The 20112-nt window shown below is 40.1% G+C and overlaps 1 protein-coding gene across 2 annotated transcripts in view; it reads right to left on the bottom strand.

The window, feature by feature from the left end:
- The window catches only part of bmp1a (bone morphogenetic protein 1a), a 68771-nt gene that overhangs the window by 12397 nt on the left and 36262 nt on the right, over positions 1–20112 (bottom strand). For both annotated transcript variants that reach the window (XM_035998906.1, XM_031305054.2), the window contains exons 7-16: positions 10583–10707; positions 8774–8889; positions 8528–8630; positions 6769–6885; positions 6207–6352; positions 5342–5537; positions 4968–5093; positions 2943–3103; positions 1726–1906; positions 797–922 (exon numbers count right to left, since the gene is read on the bottom strand). In XM_035998906.1, coding sequence (XP_035854799.1) covers positions 797–922; positions 1726–1906; positions 2943–3103; positions 4968–5093; positions 5342–5537; positions 6207–6352; positions 6769–6885; positions 8528–8630; positions 8774–8889; positions 10583–10707 — 1397 coding nt within the window. The remainder of the gene's footprint in view (positions 1–796; positions 923–1725; positions 1907–2942; positions 3104–4967; positions 5094–5341; positions 5538–6206; positions 6353–6768; positions 6886–8527; positions 8631–8773; positions 8890–10582; positions 10708–20112) is intronic.

The raw sequence follows: 20112 nt of genomic DNA, 5'->3' as shown, positions 1-20112 counted from the left end.
TTCTAGCTAACCTTAGCTAGCGGCTACCTAACTTTGACATTAGCTAGCGCTAGCTGATACTAGCGATTTCTAGTCAGCGACATATTTTGGGCTTCATTTAATAAACATAACCTGTAGTAGTACACAATCATATGTGTATTGTTTTGATTACAATGTGTGGAATTACTTTACGTTGCCTATTGATGTCTATTTATTCTATTTCTCACCGGCGTCTGTACAGCATCAACAGGGGTCGCCATTGTTGTTTATGTGTGTGTAACGTCAAAAACTGTAACTGGGAGTACAACGATCTGGTACGAGTTCACGGGGAGTAAGTTACGGGTTTGACTGCCGTTCCAGGGCACTTTCATGGGTAGAAGGTTGTGAAAACACGGGCTACGGGTTGCCTGGAACACAGCATAAGATTACATTTCCAAGCAAAACACACACAAAACCCAAATTTCTTGGCGGAAAACAGACCAATCTGACAATACCGCTAAATCGCTTCTGCAGCCGGACGATTCAAACAGACGCAGTGTTGTTTGCTTCTTTCATCACCAGTCGAATTGGCTAGTAACTTCACAATTTTACCCGCATTTGGCGATCGGTGGGTGTCAATTTAAAGCCCTGTATGGAGCTACATACACAGCATCTAAAAAACTAGAAAACACACTCTGAAAACTAACTAAAACTAAACTAACATGAAATCAAAGCAAACACATCAAAGAGAAGTAAAGTGTTGTCTAAGACGATTTTCTGTCACGACAGACAACGAAGTCTTCTGAATCTGAAAAGACAAGAGTTTGGAGTGAAATACCTTCTTTGCAGTCATGTTTGTTCTCATGCAGCACAAAGCCACTCCTGCACTGACAGCTGTAGCTCCCGAACGTGTTGACGCACTCATGTTGACAGCCACCATTCTCCTTAGAGCACTCATCTTTGTCTGAGGAAGCAAAGAAGGACACCACCTTATTAATTTATGATCTGCTCTAGCTTTGCCAACATTTTAGACACAGATATGCTAGTAATAAAAACGGTCCAAAATTATGTCGAAAAGAGACACACAACTACCACAAAGGGACACAAAATGACCACAGAGACCCAAAACAAAACTGACAAAAAAGAGAGACAACACGACTACAAAGAGACATAATCCCACAAAGAGACACAGAATGTATGGGAGAAATTGCATTTGTTTTAAATTGAAAAACGTTTAATTTGCAGGAAGGAAGGAAGTGGGGCCTCGAGTCGCCCTCTCCTCATTTGCATAAAGTTGAATCCAGCAAACTTTATGTAAATGAGGAGCAGCTTGCCGCCTCTCAAAATCTGACGAAAACGATCTGAAAAGAAGACAGATTCAGCAAATGCTGCATGGCCTATTTCTCGCTTAAAATGTTTCCAGAAACACGTTTCGGTGAACTATTTTCGTAAAATACGAGATTGTATTCCGCACGAGCCGCCATTTTGGTCGGTTTTGAAATCTCGGAGCAGCCAGCCCCACGTGACGCGTTCGTCCATTCAGCTGCAGCCCTCACGGTTGTAGGAGGGTGTAGACTGTTTTCTTTGCTCGTCAGTGGTCAGTGAAGAGAAACTGGTGGCGAGCTCACTAGCGTGCAATGCAGGGGGCGATCCCATCCGTGAAAACAATGCGTATATGGACACCCACCATAAGTCTTCCAAAAAGCTAGGGAAAACACTGAAGTGATTGACTGAGAAGCTGTGCACATCACTGTCAAAAGGACTCACCTGAGAAGAACTGCGCTTTAAAGCCCTTTTTGGACACTGTGTTGTCGGATTTGAACTCAATGCGCATGTTGTTGTACTGGGAGGTGATCGCTTCTGGTTTCTCTGCCCCACAGAACTTCCCATGTAGCCTTGAATCTGCTGACAGCCCACTGCGCACCTCCACGTAGTCGTACTTACAAACCTGAGCGGAGAAACAGAGCATGTGAAGAGGCTTGGACATTTTAATTTGGTTTTAAGAGGAGACACTACAGGCAAAAATATCAGTTTTTAATGTTAAGGGTTAGGCTATTTTGCTTGCATAACATGTCTTCTTCCAGACAGAGAGGAGAAAAAACATCCAAAATACACATTTAGGTGTTTATTTTACTACAATTTGTCTATGTGTGTCTGTAAAATTGTCCTAAATTCACCAAAAGTTAGCATTAGATAATGCCTCATTTGCATATCTACACAAAAAATAATTGTCTTAATATAAGTAATTAACTGGGGAAATTTCATGGTGGCATATGCTAATTAAAATGTTTTACCCTTTACACTAGTGTCTATTTTAAAATCCATATCTTTAAAGGTTTTGTTCTCAGACTCTGAGCCATGAATCTCAACTCACATACACCAAACCTTCCACTTTCATTCCTGTCTAGATTCTGTAGCTGTATCCACAGGGCTTTGTTCAGATATCATTCGCAGCCTGATTTACATAACATTTTATACCTAAAAACGTGGCGTAAATGGATTTTTTTTGTGGCTGTTGATGGTATTTTCTGATTTATGGAGTCAAAATCCCCTCTGTAAAAACCTTTGACTCTAACAATGTCAACAAAATGAACAACACTTTTGAACCTGGCTTTATCTAGTGTTCACATCTCTGTTCTGGAAATATATACAAATGAGCGCATATTTAGCAAGATAATGCCTCATTTGCATATTTAAACATAACATTTCCAAAACTTGTAATACAACAAAATGAATTTTATAAGTTAAGTAATTAATCGGGACGTTTCATGGTGATATCTTTTAGTTGAAATATTTTCCCCATTGACCTGTAGTGTCTCCCTTTAATTATGAAACACAAGGAGGAGAGGAAGAGTGTGTGCAATGACAGAGAGAGAGAGAGAGAGAGAGAGAGAGAGAGAGAGAGAGAGAGAGAGAGAGAGAGAGAGAGAGAGAGCACAGAACAAACCCACCCCGCGCTGATTCAAAATAAGCCCAGTGCTCACGTCATTGCCCTCAGTCTCGAAGACGTCAAAAAGCAGAGTGATGCGGTACTGTGTGGGGGCAACCAGCTGCCAGATGCAGTTCTTGTTCGGGGGGTACTCTCGGGGCCAACCCGGGCTGGTGATGGACCCGTTCAGCTTGGTGATGAAGCCACCGCAGGCGGCTAGACAGAGAACACAACACGGGTGGAGACTATTTGAATGGAATTTAATTGAAATTGAAATTCAATTGATTTGAATTTGAATGTTGAATGTATGTATTTATTACAGAAACACAACAGGTGAGATTAAAGCTATAGTGCGTAGTTTCTGTCTTCCCCCCATGAGGAATTCAAAGTAATGACAACAACACTGTGCACATCCACATGACACAAGCGTGATTACCGCACCACCCCCACCCCTCCTCCACACAGCTTGTAACCAAGGAAGACAGGGAGGATTACAAAAACATGATGGACTCTTCAGAAGAGGTCATTATCTTCGCTAGATTTTCCTGCGCTAGAAAGTCGCCGGACGCCACAATCTTCTGAACATAGCCATACTGAGAAATACAGAGAGAGTTGTGTGGAGCTGATAGTCTTAATTAGCTTTGTAGCAACTCATTTGGCAATGGCTTGAATGTAACGGACGTTCATTAATACCAAAAAGATACGCACTAAAGCTTTAAGGATCCCCTAGGGGCTTATACAAGGAATTACACCTAAGGAAGAGAAAAAAAATTTATAATTCAATTCAAAGTTTGATTGTCATGTGCACAGTAAGGTAACAAGTTTCCCTGTACGATGAAATTCTTCCTTTGCTTTCCACATAATGCCAAACAATGTAAGATCTACAATATATACTACAAAAATCGACAAATTGAACACAAGCACTGAATAAAAAAAAAAAAAAGCATATGGTTGGCTACATAAAACAACAAAGGCATAAAATAAATTACAAGAATATAGATAAAATGACGGACAAGGACAAAAAGTTTATAGCTTGATGCAGACGTGCACACAGAAAAATAAATTATATCATCAAATGTTTCAAGAGGACATGTTCCCGCAGCTGAAATTAAAAGCTCTGAAATGTCCTTTTGTGTCCGGAATAAACCCGATTACTGCCTGACCTGCCTGTGAGGACTCAGGCAAGCTTTGTATCGGTTATGCAATACACGCGTGTTAACAACTGGTGTTACCCCCCAGCTAGCTATTTTTAGCTGAATTTATTACGTTATTAGATGCGGACATAGGTGAAATGTTGGAAGGGCAAAACTACAGTACTTTTTTTAATTTGCCATACGGATGTCAGGTACCAGTTTCTCTCTGTTTCTCTGTATGTACAGTAAATGCAGCTAATTTGCTTGTTTTATTTTTTTATTTTGACGGCTCTATATTTTCTACAAAAGCTAAAACATCTAGAGCTGCAAAGATGAATCGACTGGTTGTCGACTTTTAATCTAATTGGCAACTATTTTGATAATCGAATAATCTGTTTGAGTCATTGTTTATAAAAAAATATTATTCCAGCCTTTTAAATGTGAATATTTTCTAGTTTCTGTACTAAAAACAAGACATTTGGGATGTCATCTTGGGCTTTAGGAAACACTGATCGACATTTTTCATCATTTTCTGACATTTTAGAGACCAAACAACTAATCAATTAATCCAGAAAATAATCAACAATGAAAATAATAGTTACATTAGCTGCAGCCCTAACAAAAATCTACTGCATACGCTGAATATTGGTGCACGAAGCAAAGCTGTAGTGATAGCTGACTTTCTCAAGGGGCCGACGGCAGTCAACCAGATATTGTACAGTTTGTTTACTCAGAGTTAGGTCCTCAACAACAACATATCATTTGAGATAAAAATAATACTTGTATTGATGTGACTCAATTCTTTAAAAGGTAGTTCCCGGCCAGCACAAGCATCACTCTTGGCATCTTTTTTGGCTTTAAGAATGACTGTACTTATTGTGTTTGGGTGGCTCACTGCGTAAAATGTGTTAGCATGTAAATTACATGGTGAGCAGGGCTGTACTTACCCTCACAGCTGCGCTTGTCAGCAGCCAGCTCATAGCCCGGGTCACAGGCACACTTGTAGCTGCCTAGTGTGTTGACACAGCGTTGCTCACAGCGACCGTTGTCCGGCTTGGAGCACTCATCCATCTCTGAAAACACAAAGATATGTTAGAACCCTTTTTGCCGGCCCCCCTGGCTCGGTGGCTTACAAGAAATAAAACCCTCCAAAACAACAGCGGAGCCAGGCAGAGGTACGGTGAAAAGTGAAATATCCGAAATAAACTTATACCACCGTAATGTTTGAAAGATAACGACAAACAGAGGGTTTGATGTTACATGTCAGATTAAACAGATGTTGACATTCTCGCTAAAGAATTTACAACCCTTAACCTCTGACCTTTGAAGAAGTTGGCAGCAAAGCCGGCCTTGTTGACCGAGCCATCTGAAACAAATTTCATCCACAGCTGGTTGGAGCTGGTTTTGATGTCGTCTGGCTTGTCGTATCCACAGAAGCGTCCCAGTAGGGTACTGGTTTCAGAGTTTCCATCGCGCACCTCCAGGTAGTCATAGGCACAACTGTCATGTCTCTCAATCTGAGGAAGGTTCAGTGGGTGTGATGTTATTTGAGGTTTATTTGGAGGATCTAAGCCATGGACCAATGAAGCTACCAAACAACTCACTATTTTTCTTTTAATGTGTCACCTATCTTTATTCATCTCTTACTGGGATGTTCAGGAATGCTTTTAGCAAACAAGAGCACATCAATCAACATCAATGTAAAGTCCCAACACAAATTTTCAACAACTCAAAATACAAAATACAAAATACAAATACAACTCAAAATTCCATTTGTGAAAGATATATGCAATCAAAAAATGCATTTATATCGAGTATTAATGAAACATGATTAGTTAAGCACACATTAAGACAAGCTCTCATTATCTATTAATCGGCAGATTAATAATTTATTCATTTTGAAAAGCCTTTTTTAACACCAAGGCCGAGGGACTACAGACGAAAAATAGCCTTTGGGCTAATTCTGGCATTTTTAACCCATGTATAATCATGCGTTTTATTCATTTGCACTGTCCCCTTCTTAAATAAACTGAATTAGTGTAGTAGTATAAATTACAAATACTAATGACAAATGCCCCTCATCAGAGAGCAAAGTAATCTCTTTAAATTGGGGTTTTTTGAGGACAGCAAATAAAGTCAGACAAAAACATTTGAATTAATAAATAACAAAAGGACTCGTGCCTTACCTCAAAAGACTGGAAGGTAAGGCCGACGTGGTAGCCCTGGGCTACAGTAACCTTCCACACACACACTTTGTTGGGCCTGTAGTCATCGGGGTAGTTGGGGGACTGGATCTGCCCGTTGTCTTTCTTCACCTCCCCACCACAGATGGCTGCATGGGACAGTAAAAACAATAAAAAAAAAACAATACTGAGCTCCCTTGATAGCAATATCATCAGCACAGGCCTTTGAGAAAAAAATGGGAAAAAAAACATGTGCTTGCTGTTCTGATTTACGCAATGTGGATTAGCTGAAATGCCTCCACCAGCAGCTCCCCCCCACACACACAAACACAAATCATCCCTTTGCACAGCCTGGAAACAATGGAGCCGAGTGTGAAGGCCGTCCAAAAGTCTGATTAATGCAGCGTAAAGTGCCTGACACATCAGCAGTAGGGGAGCCAAAAGCTGTGGATATTACTGCAGCCTCTAGGCACATTGTTGGATGTGTGACCGGCGGCCATGCTTTCAGTCAGCTGAGCGGCACGCTGAAATAGGGTGCAGCGAGGTCGGGGGAATGGGTGCTTACCCTCATAAACGGCGGAGAAACCTTTTCCCACCCAGTTACTGCTGCTGCGGAACTCAATCCACAGTCGGCTGTCGGTGGAGATGATTGGCTCAGGCAGCTTATCACCACAGAAACGACCTGGGTGACAGGTGGAGACACACACACACACACACATGAACCAAGATCTGATTATCACGACACCTGCGATAAGATAAGATAAGCAAAGAGCTATAAGAACTATAAAATAAACTACATAAAACTACCTACAGAGAACCAACAACCCCATTATTTATTAAACTAAAAACACTGACATTTCAAGATTTGATAGACTACAAAACAATTCAAACAATGTTCAGAGCAAATAATCAACAACTGCCTAGTAGGATCCAGGGGTAGTTTCAACTGAGAGAGAACACACACAAATTGAGAGGAATCTGTATATCCAAAAAACCACCAATAAGAACAAAAATAAATAATATAAGATGAACCTTTATTGAACCACAAGACAAGAAATTCAGGATATCGCTGAAATTATAGAAACTAAACACACGGTGATAGCATAGGAGGCAAAATAAGAGACAGAATTCAAAAAACAGGATAAAAATAGAAGAACTAAACAATAAGCACCTTTAATATTCTGCAAATTCCTATATCGTATGTCCTAGGTATCGATGAAACTAACACAAGTGTCACACTGTACCTTTTTCACCCATCATAACTCTGCCTTTACCCTACAGTTTCTGTATATAACGTGCATATTTCTTATATTTTAACAAACGAGTTTAGTTTAGTTATCACTACTGTAGTCCTTTTTTTTTCATGATGAACTGAATATCTTTGAATTTTGGACTATTGGTTGGACGAAAAAAAGATATTAGAGATGTCACCTCTTTGTGGTGAATTCATCGAGACAATTCAGATGAATCAATTTAAGGGCAACTTTGTTTGTATTCAACCTGGACTTTATTTTCCCATGTTTGTGTGTCTGCGACAGAAGACAGATGGGAACAACAATCTTTGAAATTGGTCCAGTTTTAAGTAAGAAACCAGCAGCAATGTAACATTAATGGGCAATTGTGCACCTTCAGTTTCCGTCCACTGAAAGTTCTGTTTTTGCCACTGACAGACTCAGATTATTCTTCTAAGTGTCTCACAACATTATGGAAAGGATCCCTACAGAGATAGACCTTTTTGTTAAAGAGTAAGATCCTTTTTGTTTAACATGAAACAATATCAACTATCAAAAGCCGTCTTGGTTCGTCTTTCCACTGTTCCAACAATCACCACTCTGGTTTGGTTGAAATAAACTCTTAATTCACCCATTTACATGTGGAAATATGCTGGCTCTATACACGCTAAAAGTACTGATTATTTAAATGGAGTCTGGTGGGTTTAGTGATGGTGATTTCGGGGATGTTTCATGTTAATCAAAAAGGATTTTACTCTTTAACAAAAAGGTCTATCTCTGTAGGGATCCCTTCCATAATGTTGTCAGACACAGAAAAATAATCTGAGTCTGTCAGCGGCAAAAACAGAACTTTTAGTGGACGGAAACTGACAGTGCACATTTGCCCTATAGGTTACATTGCAGCCCGGTTCCAGCTGCTAGTTCCAGCGTTCTCGCTCAATACTGGACCAATTTCACATATTTGTGTTCACTTTAGTCACTTAAGACCCCAATGCATTGGAAGATAGGATCCAGGCTGAAAAATACCAAAATTATCCTTTGAATAAATCTTTAGTTGCGGCCCAAGTGCAGCATATTCTTGTTCAAACTGACCTTTGAGAGGCGCCTTCCTCCAGTATCCATCTCGGATTTCCACATGGTCGTACCAACACAAGTGGCTCCTGTACAGATCCATGGAGGTGAAGTTCAGAATGATCTGAAAAGACCAAGAGAGCGTGATTACTGACACGGTTAAAAAAATAAGTAAGTAACAGAGACACCGCGTCAGTGAAAACAGTCAGTGCAGCTTGTTTTTTAGCCATCACAAAGTTAATCTGGTGCTTTTTCATACGCTCATACCTTTTCCCCTGGTGTGACTGATATTCTCCAGATGCAGTGCATGTAGGCTGAGTATCCATTGGGGAAACCAGGGGAGGAGAAGTTCCCGCTGCTGTCCTGCAGACTGTCCCCACATCCTGCGCACAAACACACGCACACCCGCACGTAAGGCCTGAGCCATGAGCATGATGCGCTGACAATTAGTGTCCGTGTGAAAACACCTTAGACACTAATTCAAGCTACACACACACATCAGCTCTAAAGTCAATCCCCTGAAAACCTTGCTGCAGAGACAGATGCTTGATGCTGGAATTATAAGACCCAATGTGAAGTAAAGGGCAGCTCTTTTATGTTCAAAGGCACATCTGCTGATAATATTCGCTCCGCAACTCCACGCCTCACCCCTCCCCTCCCCCCCCACCTACTCCAGATGATGATCACACAAAGCAATAGGAGAGTGTGAGACACTTTCTCTGAGCATCGTCTGAAAATAAACCTGGCCCACTATAAATAACCAAGCCCTCTGGAGGACGTGATGCATTATGTACGCCTTGCCAGTGAAAAAAAACAACCACCCTGAGTTTGACTGGCAAAACTAAAGTGTGCAAGTGTGCGAGGACTGATTCCAAACACCGTGCACAGCCTCGCAGAACGACTGAGCGAGGCTCATGCCAAGTGGGGGAAAGATGTGTTTAATTAAGACAGAAGAGAGGAAATGATCGAGAGTAGATTGTATCTTCAGATGTCCATCTTGAGAACTGTGCATGCATTCATTATTACTCTGTGTTATCTTTACCTCGGGCTGCGTTCTGAAGGAGTAAGTAAAACATCCCCCCCCACCCGCTTCGCCTGACTGTTCACATTCATTGCTTCCCTTGAGGTTTGTGTGTAAGCAATAAAACGAGGAGCCCTGAGCTATATGTTGTGTGTAATAATGCCTGGCAGAGGTTTGTCAGTACTAAGCTATTAACAAGCTCTCAGGCACACACCGGGGATGACAAACCCTCCAGGAATGCCGCATCAATGGGAGATTCGTGGGATATTTCTAAGTTTTCTTTTTTCCCCGAGAACATGTGGAGACTCACCACCTCATCCCCCGCGATATGCGTCACATCAGCCAGTCAGTTTCTTCCTTGCGTAAAGAAAGAGACTTGCACAGACACATATGATCCACGTAAGGTTTAAATTTCCAGTTCGGCACTGAAAACCACAGCGCGTGGTCCAGCTCTGGTGACCATCACTATGTTTATTCATCGAGCTTTAAAGTGAGGCTGACAACTCAGCTATCCTGGCCCGACCTGCAATTAACTGTCTGACATCAAATCTGTTCAGCAGAAGGCTGTTCTCAACGTACATCTGTTAATGCTATAAATTATGTTTACTTCAACAGGGTTAAATCCTCTCTCCCTCCTTCCTTGAATCATAAACAAAGCGAGCGGGAAAAAAAGTGCCAGGATTATGCAACTGTGCTCAGTTTTACAATGCCCATGCTGACCCCATGCTGGTATGCGGACATGAGCCCTGTTCCCAACAATCGTTTTAATCGTTGTCTTTTCTCGCAACCAGCTGTTCCTTTTGCGTCTATCTGGGAAGAAGTGATGACAAACTTCCTGTCCCTGGGCAGTGTTTAAACTCCTCCCAGCTTGGGAGTCTCGGACGCTGTAGCCAAGGGAAGGAACCACACCACATCAATAGTACATGCTCGGCTATTTCCACACAGGAGGAGCTGCAGACCTCTCTCTCGCAGGGCTGTGTTACACACACGTGCAAAAATAGAAAAAAGGAAAAGGAAAAACCCATAGCAGACAGCATCTGTCATTTTGGTCTTACTGGAGCATTTGTAGAGTTTGCGTGCCTGTGCGATATCCCCTTTGCTCAGTCTGGTTCTCTGGCCAATGGGTGGTCGCACTCCGTTCACATCGTAGCGTGGCAGGATGGTGTCCAGGAAGATGCCTCTGTAATTCAGCAAGAGAGACGGACGTTAATGTTGCATGAAACCCAGACGGCATGCACACAATCCTGTATAACTATTCCAACATGCACGCATGCCACGAAACATGTTTGCTCAAGAATTAAGTGACTTACCATCGAACACTGCAGGTCAATCACTGTCAACATTATTATTACCCGTTTCTAAAGGATTTGAGACTTCTAAATGCCATGATTGATGGAAAGGAGTACTGCCAGTCTTGGCTAAGCCAAACAAAATTTGGCTGTTTTGTAGAAAGATGCAGCAAAACCAACAATCAGACAAGATGGGCACGGAGGGCTCATTTTCACATTCCCTTTGGATAAGCTTTGTTGTGAACCTGGAAACTCAGAACAAGGGATGTAACGATACACCCGACTCACGATTCGATTACGATTTAAAGTTCACAAAACAATTTTCTCACAATTTTTTTTACAGAATGAGCTGCAGACAAATGACTGAAAAACATTTCTTTATTTCTATAAACTGTGAAAAAAAAAACAGATGCGTCATCTTATCAAAAGTGCAACTGAAATGGTATTTTATCTTAAATAACAAAAATTTAAATAGAAAATGAATTCAAATTTTTTTAAATAAATCCAAATCAAAATAACAGAATAGAAAAAAATCTCTTCAAACTAAGAAGACATAGTAACGTCTGAAGTCAAATAAGTGTAATCAAAAATAGATTACCCCCTAGACCGTTTAAAAATTGCATCGCAAATTATTTTTTTTGCCGCATTTGCTACTTCAAAATGTCTAAATTAGAGATGTTCAGATACTGGAGGCATTTCCAATACTGCCTAAAATTCTAGTATAGGTATCGGTGAATATGCAAGTCTATGCACTGATCCATTTCCATGTAATTTAGCCCCCCAAAAACTACTTTAAAGTAGTTAATTTATGTTGACTGTCAAACTAGATAATGGAAGAAAGTTCAACAATGGTAGCAATCATATCACATCCATACAGGGTTAGTAGTGTACAGCTGTTAAAGCGCACTGGTATCAGATCGGTACTCACTATCGGCCAATACGCAAGTTCAGGTATCAGAATTGTAACCTGATGCGACAGATGGTTTGTTAACACAGAACTAGGGATAGACTGATTATTGGCCCTGGACGATTATCGGGCAGTTTTTTTGCAGTTTGCAGATTATCTGTATCCTGACAAGATACATGTTCGTGTGAATCACCCCGCGATTCACGCCTGATCTCGGTGTATCGCGAGAATCCAGCTGTCATGCAAGGTAATTCGAATCGGTATCGGGAAGGGAAAAGCGTTATCGGTACATCTCTGGTCTAAATACATTTGTGAGTTCTGATGTAGAACCCACATGCCTTCAAACACTTTCTTTCAATCGCATCAGGCTTAAAAACTCTTTCATACATCAATCTATCCTGTTGTTAAACCAGCTACATTAAATCCAGTGCAATATTTATTCAGGGTTACAAGTCTCCAAGACCTTGTCTGTGTGTATGTTCATGTCATTTTCTGTTATACAGTATGCTTTGTTTCCTTACTTGGGTGTTTATGTCATTTGTGGTAATGTTTTATGTATGTCCTTTGGTGTTATTCATCTTATGTATGCCTGAATGTATGTCTATGTCCTCTTTTTGAATATGCGAAAAGAATTTTAGCCCTGGCTGACAATAAAGTTGTATCGTATCATATCGTATCGTACATCTAATGAAATCTGCCGACATTTCTTCCAGGTAAAACATACAATGCCTGTAATAGACTGTTTGTATTGAGATGCGTCACCAGTTAAATTGGACAGCACGAGCATGCACACCCACACCTGTGTGGACACAAGACAGTTATTATCATGATCCAGAGCCACCTGCTTGCACTGCAATAAACTGAACATCATTAAGACCATTAACAAAACCTCTTATCTATGAATAAACACTTTTAATTGGTAACCAATCAGGATGTGGCTGATACACTTTCCCCTTAGACCCGTCATCACTTGTTACTTGTTAATGAGGTACATTAGACCAGTGATGTTATTTTAAAAACAAAAATGAATCACTGTGACTCTCCTTTATGCTTTCTTGATCCTGCGGACTCTTTTAAAAATCAGTCAAAGACATACCTTTTTAAACAGGCTTTATTTTGTATGCATTACTTTATAATTTTAATTGTGTAATGTGTTTTGAATATGGATCATCTTGTATGTTTTATGTATACCCTTTGTGATTTTTATCTGTGATAAGCGCTCTATAAATACATTTTACTTAACTTACTTTCTCTGATCTCAATTACCATATGTTCCTCCATCTCCCGCCAACATATGAATGTAATGTAAGTATGACTGTGTGTGTCTGTGTTTTATTAGTATTATTATTTCAAATCAATGGTGTGTTTACTTTCTGATTCTTTCAGATCTTCTCATCTCTGGCTAAAATGCAACAGATGGACAGATGCGGTCACTTATCAAAGCACGGCCTTTGAGGTCGGGGATCACACACGGTTTCCGAGGTTAACATGACATCATTCTTCACACACGTCTGCCATGCAGATGGACCCAAACTAAGAGCTTTAACCCTTCTCCAGAGGTGCTGTGCGATTATAAAAATAAATTGCAGAAGCTGTGAAGCGACGTGAACAAAGTCCAAAATGAGAACTGTAAATAGCGACTAGGTAAAGCATCTACGTAGCTTTAAAAAAAATAAAAAATGGCGTTGTTCTGTGATAAGGTCCAGTAATTTTGGACTGGGATGCATGATAATCTATGTCTGATTGCAGGGACCCAGGTTCCATTCAGCCCAAGATTATTTGTTCTGGGAGATGGGTGGTGGGTGGTGGTGTTGGGGGCGAATTTGATGTGTTCATGTTGCAAGTTGTATGTTTTGTATGTTAAAAAATGGCGGAACAGAACAGTAAGTACAGGAAAACTCTTTTCCCACTGCTGTCTCACTTGACACTTTGCTAGTTTATCATCTCCATTTTTCTCTCTAAGCATTGGCGAGCAACGGCCTGGCTCCCTGGCCGTTCCCATGGTGACATGCCTATCAACGCCAGGCATGTGCAAACAGAGCAGCCTGAGCTAACAGTTTAGACTCTGCCTGCCCGTCTGTCTGTCTGTCTGTCTGTGAGCTTCCAGGAGCCCGTATGCTGGCTGTTGGTGAAAAAACGCCACTGCAGCCGGTGTCAGAGCACACAAAGGGCACACTGGCAGGTCTCTATTTGACTTGGCATTGCTCCATGCACCAGTGCTAAAAAAATATCTCTGGAGCAAAAGGAGGGGGGCCGGAACAGTCATGGTTCGGGTTACTGGTAACACACCCCAGACAAAAAGCTTGGGGATCAACCCTGCTTGTCCCCAGGAGACACAGCAAAACATCAAACCAAGCCATGAAATCTTCTCAACAAGAGGCCCCGGCTTCCCACGGTGATTTACTGTAAAACACCGAGCAAACACACCGGCTAATAATGGGGTTACAAAGAAAGACACTGGCACAGGTGAATCAGCCAATCAGCGCTCAGGAAGTGCTTGGAATGACTTGTGAAAAGCTAACAGGAGCCCCTTGTCTGCTAAAATACAGCTCTGTAAGACATTCCTCTCTCATGTCTTAACAGTCTTATTGATCAACACAGTTCCACCAATTAGGAAAGCAACAGAGTCGAGAGTCGGAGTGAAAAAGGAACAGGGCGGATTACCCGACATAAACATACTTCAGGGCAGGGCTGCTGCATTGTGCAGCGGGCTGCAGCGCATACCACTAATTTAGAAGATCATGAGGTTTAGTCCAAATCTTGACCCAAGAGTGACAGCAACTAAATGGATATCCTGTTTTTAAGTGCTGAGCTGACTGAAATCCAATATAAGATAAAACCGTCCTCTAAAAAACACTTTTTTTTCTTTTCTTTTTTAAACCTGCAGTGGACTTTATTCAGGTTCCCGTAGACATAAAAGAGAATAAAGTTTCATACCAGATGTTATTATATGCCGGTCCGTGTACAATCTGTTCTTTCTTTTAAACCAATGAAAGGATAAACAGAAATACCGTTAAAAAAATAAAAAATGGTTGTCTAAATCAAAAAACAGAGAGAGAGATAGATAGATAGATAGATAGATAGATAGATAGATAGATAGATAGATAGATATTTAACTTAGTTTTTTTGTTTAGACAACAAAAAACTGAAAAACGGCTTTTTCAATCTTTCATTTTTGGTTTAAAATGGAAAAAACCATGGTATTTTGGTTTATGGGTTAGTTGGTTTAAAGCTTTAGTGCAAAACGTTTTGATATTAATAAACGTCCGTTACATTCAAGCCGTTGCCAAATGAGTTGCTACAAAGCTAATTAAGACTATCAGCTCCACACAACTCTCTCTGTATTTCTCAGTATGGCTATGTTCAGAAGATTGTGTCGTCCGGTGCTTTTCTGAAGAGTCCATCATGTTTTTTTAATCCTCCGTGTCCTCCTTGGCTACTAGCAACTGCGTGGAGGAGGGGTGGGGTCGTGTGCGCGATCACGGAAGGCTTGTATCATGTGGACGCGCCGACAGCTTTGTTGTCATCACTTAGAATTCCTTATGGGGACGATAGAAACTACGCACTACACTATAGCTTTAAATAAAAAATCTAAGTACCAAAACGTACACGGGTCTATGCCTCTCCGTTCCCTCATTTTCCTGTTTTCCTGTACAATACTAAACAAAAAAACGTAACTAAATCAACATATGCAAAAGATGCTGCAATATTTTATTTCATTCTGTGTTACGTTCATTCTCGACATTCAGTTTGGATGCACAGGGTCACACAGGCATTTCTGTGCATTGGCCTACACCCAGCCGCAGCCTTCGTTTAGACAAACCAGAATCTGTTTGCCACAAGAGCATGGCAGTCGACATGGAAGAGGCCTTTACACTGAGAGAGTAACAGGGCATGGGAAAGATGGTGGTTGAGAAAATGAAAATATATATATATATCCTCGCTTTTTGCTTTGACTCACGTGTGCCCAGTGGTGGAATGTAACTGGAAAGTACATTTACTCTTAAGTACTGTACTTAAGTACAAATTTGAGGTACTTGTACTTTACTTTCTATATTTCAGAGAGAAATATTGTACTTTTTACTCCACTACATTAATCTGACAGCTTTAGTTACTAGTAGGGGTGCACGATTCAGAAAATGTCATGATTCGATTCAATATCGATTTTTAGGCTCAAGATTCGATTCAAAATCGATTCTCGGTTAACAAAACGATTCACAGTATGTAAATGTAGTTACTTTTCCCGTGTGATTGTAGTAGACATACAATTTAAAAGAAAAGCAACACAACAAATTAAATGTAGTTTGATATTACTTTATATGTCTTCATACAAAAATAAAAAAAACTTTTGCAACTAAAAACTGCAAAGTGCCAAGTTTTGGCTAGCTTTCAAATAGATTTAATTCAAGTATAAAATAAAACTGTTAAATAAAAGAGCTTTTCGTTCAGAGTTGGGTGGGAGTTTAGAGCATTGAAAGAGTGCGTTGGTTGACTGGCATGTTAGGTCCTTTAGGTTGTTGTTCATCCACATCTTTAATGTTAATCTCTGGGTGATGCTGTACCATGTGAGTTCTCAAGTTTGTGGTGTTTCCGAAAATACTTAACTTTCGCTTCGCAAAGCCTGCATATAGCATGATTCCTATCAAGTTCCGTCTTCCCCTCGAGGTTACAAAAGCCGAAATGTGCCCAAACTCTCGCCTTCAATGAGGATGGAGCAGGTTGAATAATTCTTTCTGTGAGGTTTGCCAGGTGCCAGTGTGAATTCGACGCAGCACCATCTATGGGAATGGCGAGCTAAACTCATTTCAGGACAATAGTATACACGGCATTACAGAACGAAAGAAAAACAACAAAGATATAGATATATATATATATATATATATATATATATATATATATATATATATATATATATATATATATATATATATCTTTGTGCCGCCTAGGTAGTTCACCTGGTAGAGCGTGCGCCCATATATAGAAGTTTACTCCTCAACGCAGGGGCCGCGGATTTGACTCTGCCCTGCGGCCCTTTGCTGTCATTCTCCCTCTCTCTCCCCTTTCATGTCTTTAGCTGTCCTATATAAATAATATTAAAGTACATCTAAAATGATTAGCCGATTGAATGCTTGACGGAACTGTTTTGATCGTTTCCAGTTTCTAAAATGTGAGGATTTTTCTGCATTAAGTGCTTTTACTTCTAATACTTTAAGTACATTTTCCTGATGATACTTATCATACTACTACTTATTATACTAATACTTAAGTAACATTTTCATTGCAGGAATATTACTTGTAACAGAGCATTTTTACAGTGTGGTATTAGTACTTTTACTTAAGTAAAGGATCTAGATCATACTTCTACCAGCACTGCGTGTGCCCATAGATCACATCACACCCACTCTGGCTTACTGAAAGCTGCCAAAACTACTCCTGCTATAGATACAACACTGCATAGTTAAAGTGACCTGCAGCTGTCTGAAACGTTCCCAATTTCTATGCAATAGAGGTGAGGGTCAACATGCAGTTTACATCCACAAAAGTGAAGTCACATCCTGCCCATGGCAGCAGGAGGTAACCATAATATTTACACGACTCTATGTAAAGTTCGGTTGTGAAATGATTTAATGTACATGGACAGGTTGTCAAAAAAGCCACTTTGCAGTGAGCGTAGCGATGCTTTTGTAATAACAATGATGACTCAGAAGCTGAATCTGAGTCAACTTCTCCCAAGAGGTCTTATTTTTGGCTTCGCAGTCACCCAGCTGGTAAATAAGACTTCATATTAACCGCAGGCAAAGATGAGTATGAGTGCCATGAGGCTTTTTTTCTAGTAAGATCTTTGCCTCTGATGCCACAACACCCCTGTGTAGTGCTGAATGACAGCACCACACCTGGAAAAGCTTCCTGTAACATTTGACAGGGAGTTAGGAATGAGGTCAGCTGGTGACAAAATTAAGTGTTTAGTAAGTGTGACTATAGGGCTGGGTACTGAACTTCAATACTTTTAGGCACTGACTGAATTTCCTCCATAGTATCCAAAAATGCTTTGTCATTCATTGCCATATTTTAATAATAAGGACCCAAATAAGGAACTCTGGTTTGAAATCATCTGGGATATTTATTCAATGGAAAAGTTGACGTACCGACTAAAACTCAAAAGGACATATCCATGACAAGAACTGGAGAAATTGGATCGAATACATGAAAGGTGATGCCAACAAATAACTGGACTGACTGAAAATGTTTGTGTTTATGTTGGTTCCATATTGAAATTGTAATGGAAATAAATGATTTGGATGTATGTTTGTACATGATGTTAACTGGGGCTGGGCAATATGGAGAAAATCAAATATCACGATATTTTTTACCAAATACTTCGATATCGATATTGCAACGATATTGTAGGGTTGACAATTATTGCTTTCCTAAAATATTTACACAATGAGGTTTGTGATAACTAATCATCATTCATGTATATATAATAACTAAGTGGGTAAAGGCAAATAACAGAACAGCTGGAACAGTCTGTTAGTTTCAGAAAATGACATCACTTTACTGTAATGCAGCTCGTAAAACCAGGAAAAGACAACACTTACACTTACATTACAATATCCAAAATCTAAGACGATATCTAGTCACATATCACGATATCAATATAAAATCGATACATTGCCCAGCCCTAATGTTAACTAAAACTGAAAATAAAAACAAAGTTTAAAAACGAACTCTGATCAGCGTCAGTGAGCCAATAAGCCTGTACCAAGGTCTAATAATGTTTGCGATTGGCTGTAACGTTAGACAGCGTAGAGTCACACAGGAAAAACTCTATGATACGTACAAAAGCGGGGCTCATGTGTGTTTGTTGTTTAGAGCTGCAAAGATTAATCGATTAGTTGTCAACTATTAAATTAATCGCCAACTATTTTGATAATCGATTTGAGTTATTTTTTATGAACAAAATGGTTTCCAGCTTGTTAAACGTGAATATGTTCTAGTTTCTTCTCTCCTCTGTTACAGTAAACTGAATATCTTTGAGTTGTCGACAAAACAAGACATTTGAGGACGTCATCTTGGGCTTTTGTGAACACTGATCCACATTTTTTACCATTTTCTGACATTTTAAAGACCAAACAACTAATCCATTAATCGAGAAAATAATCGACAGATTCATCGACAATGAAAATAATAGTTAGCTGCAGCCTTAGTGTTGTTGTATTTTGAGATGCTTGACTACAGTGTGCGTCACATGTAAAGCAGCTGAAAAATTTAAAAATGGTACCATAATTTTTGTAATTTCATTTGGTTACATATATTTATACATTTTATAAAATTGGTATCGGAAAACGTTCAGGAACCATTATCGAACCAACCAATATCAAAATGTTTTGAACCATTCCCAGCCCCCAAGTGTAAAACATTTACACTTCTGCTTTTACAAACCAAACCGGACTTGGACATGTTGCATAGAGATGCAACACGTTTCCATTATTCAACTAAGTCAACACCAAATTTGGTTCCATTTGGGTCTCCACGGTTATTTACCAATTTTCCAAAGTCTAACGTTGCACAAATCTAGAGTCATGTGAATGTGTTTACTGAGCCTGGGGAGCTTTAGACATTTGGCAGAACTTTTCCTTCATATGGGGGAAAACACAAGGGGAAACATTAATTGAGACGATAAAATGTCTGCTCCTCCATTCCTTACCGTATGTAGGTCATTATTAGCGGTTGGCCTAAACTGTGCTAGGAGTGCAGACGACATTTAGTAGCAAGGCATGTATTATAACACCTGAGTGCTATGAAGGGGCTTTGCAGCAGACATAGGAAAGAAATCTGTGAGTCCCTGCAGTAGCCTAGAGTGAAAATAATGCAACTAATCACCAGAGCCCCTTCAAAGAGCCTTTAGGAGCATAATGAGGTGGTTCATGGTGTGAAAGCAAAACTTTTACAAGAAGCTTCACAAAGCCCTGAAAGTGGCGCACAGACATTTTGTCATGATTAAGCAGGGCTACTGTTGCTGGGCTAGCTCAGCCCCCGGACTGATGCTGCTTTACTGGGGCTGCTGCAAACGCAGCAGGAACCGAACAGAGGAACCTTAATTTGAACAGGCTGTAGGAAGGAGCTGTGCATTCATTATACAGAAATCAACATCCATCTGCTATAGATTGCTCTGGTACAGGGTTTTTCCTGCATAGAGGAATTTTTGGTGCCCCCCCCAAAAAAAAAGGTTTTAGCCATCCCCAAAGGAAAATCACCAGCACCCAAATGATAAGAATTGAGAATAAAAATAGCAATGTAAATCATCTCTAAATGTGTTTATCAGCAATCTACAAAACAACTGTTGAACAAGCAGAACATAAACTTGAATATGACTGCTAATCTAAGT

Source organism: Sander lucioperca, chromosome 2, assembly GCF_008315115.2.
Source record: "Sander lucioperca isolate FBNREF2018 chromosome 2, SLUC_FBN_1.2, whole genome shotgun sequence".
In the NCBI taxonomy this organism is placed as follows: domain Eukaryota; kingdom Metazoa; phylum Chordata; class Actinopteri; order Perciformes; family Percidae; genus Sander; species Sander lucioperca.
This window is presented reverse-complemented; position numbering and strand designations above follow the sequence as displayed.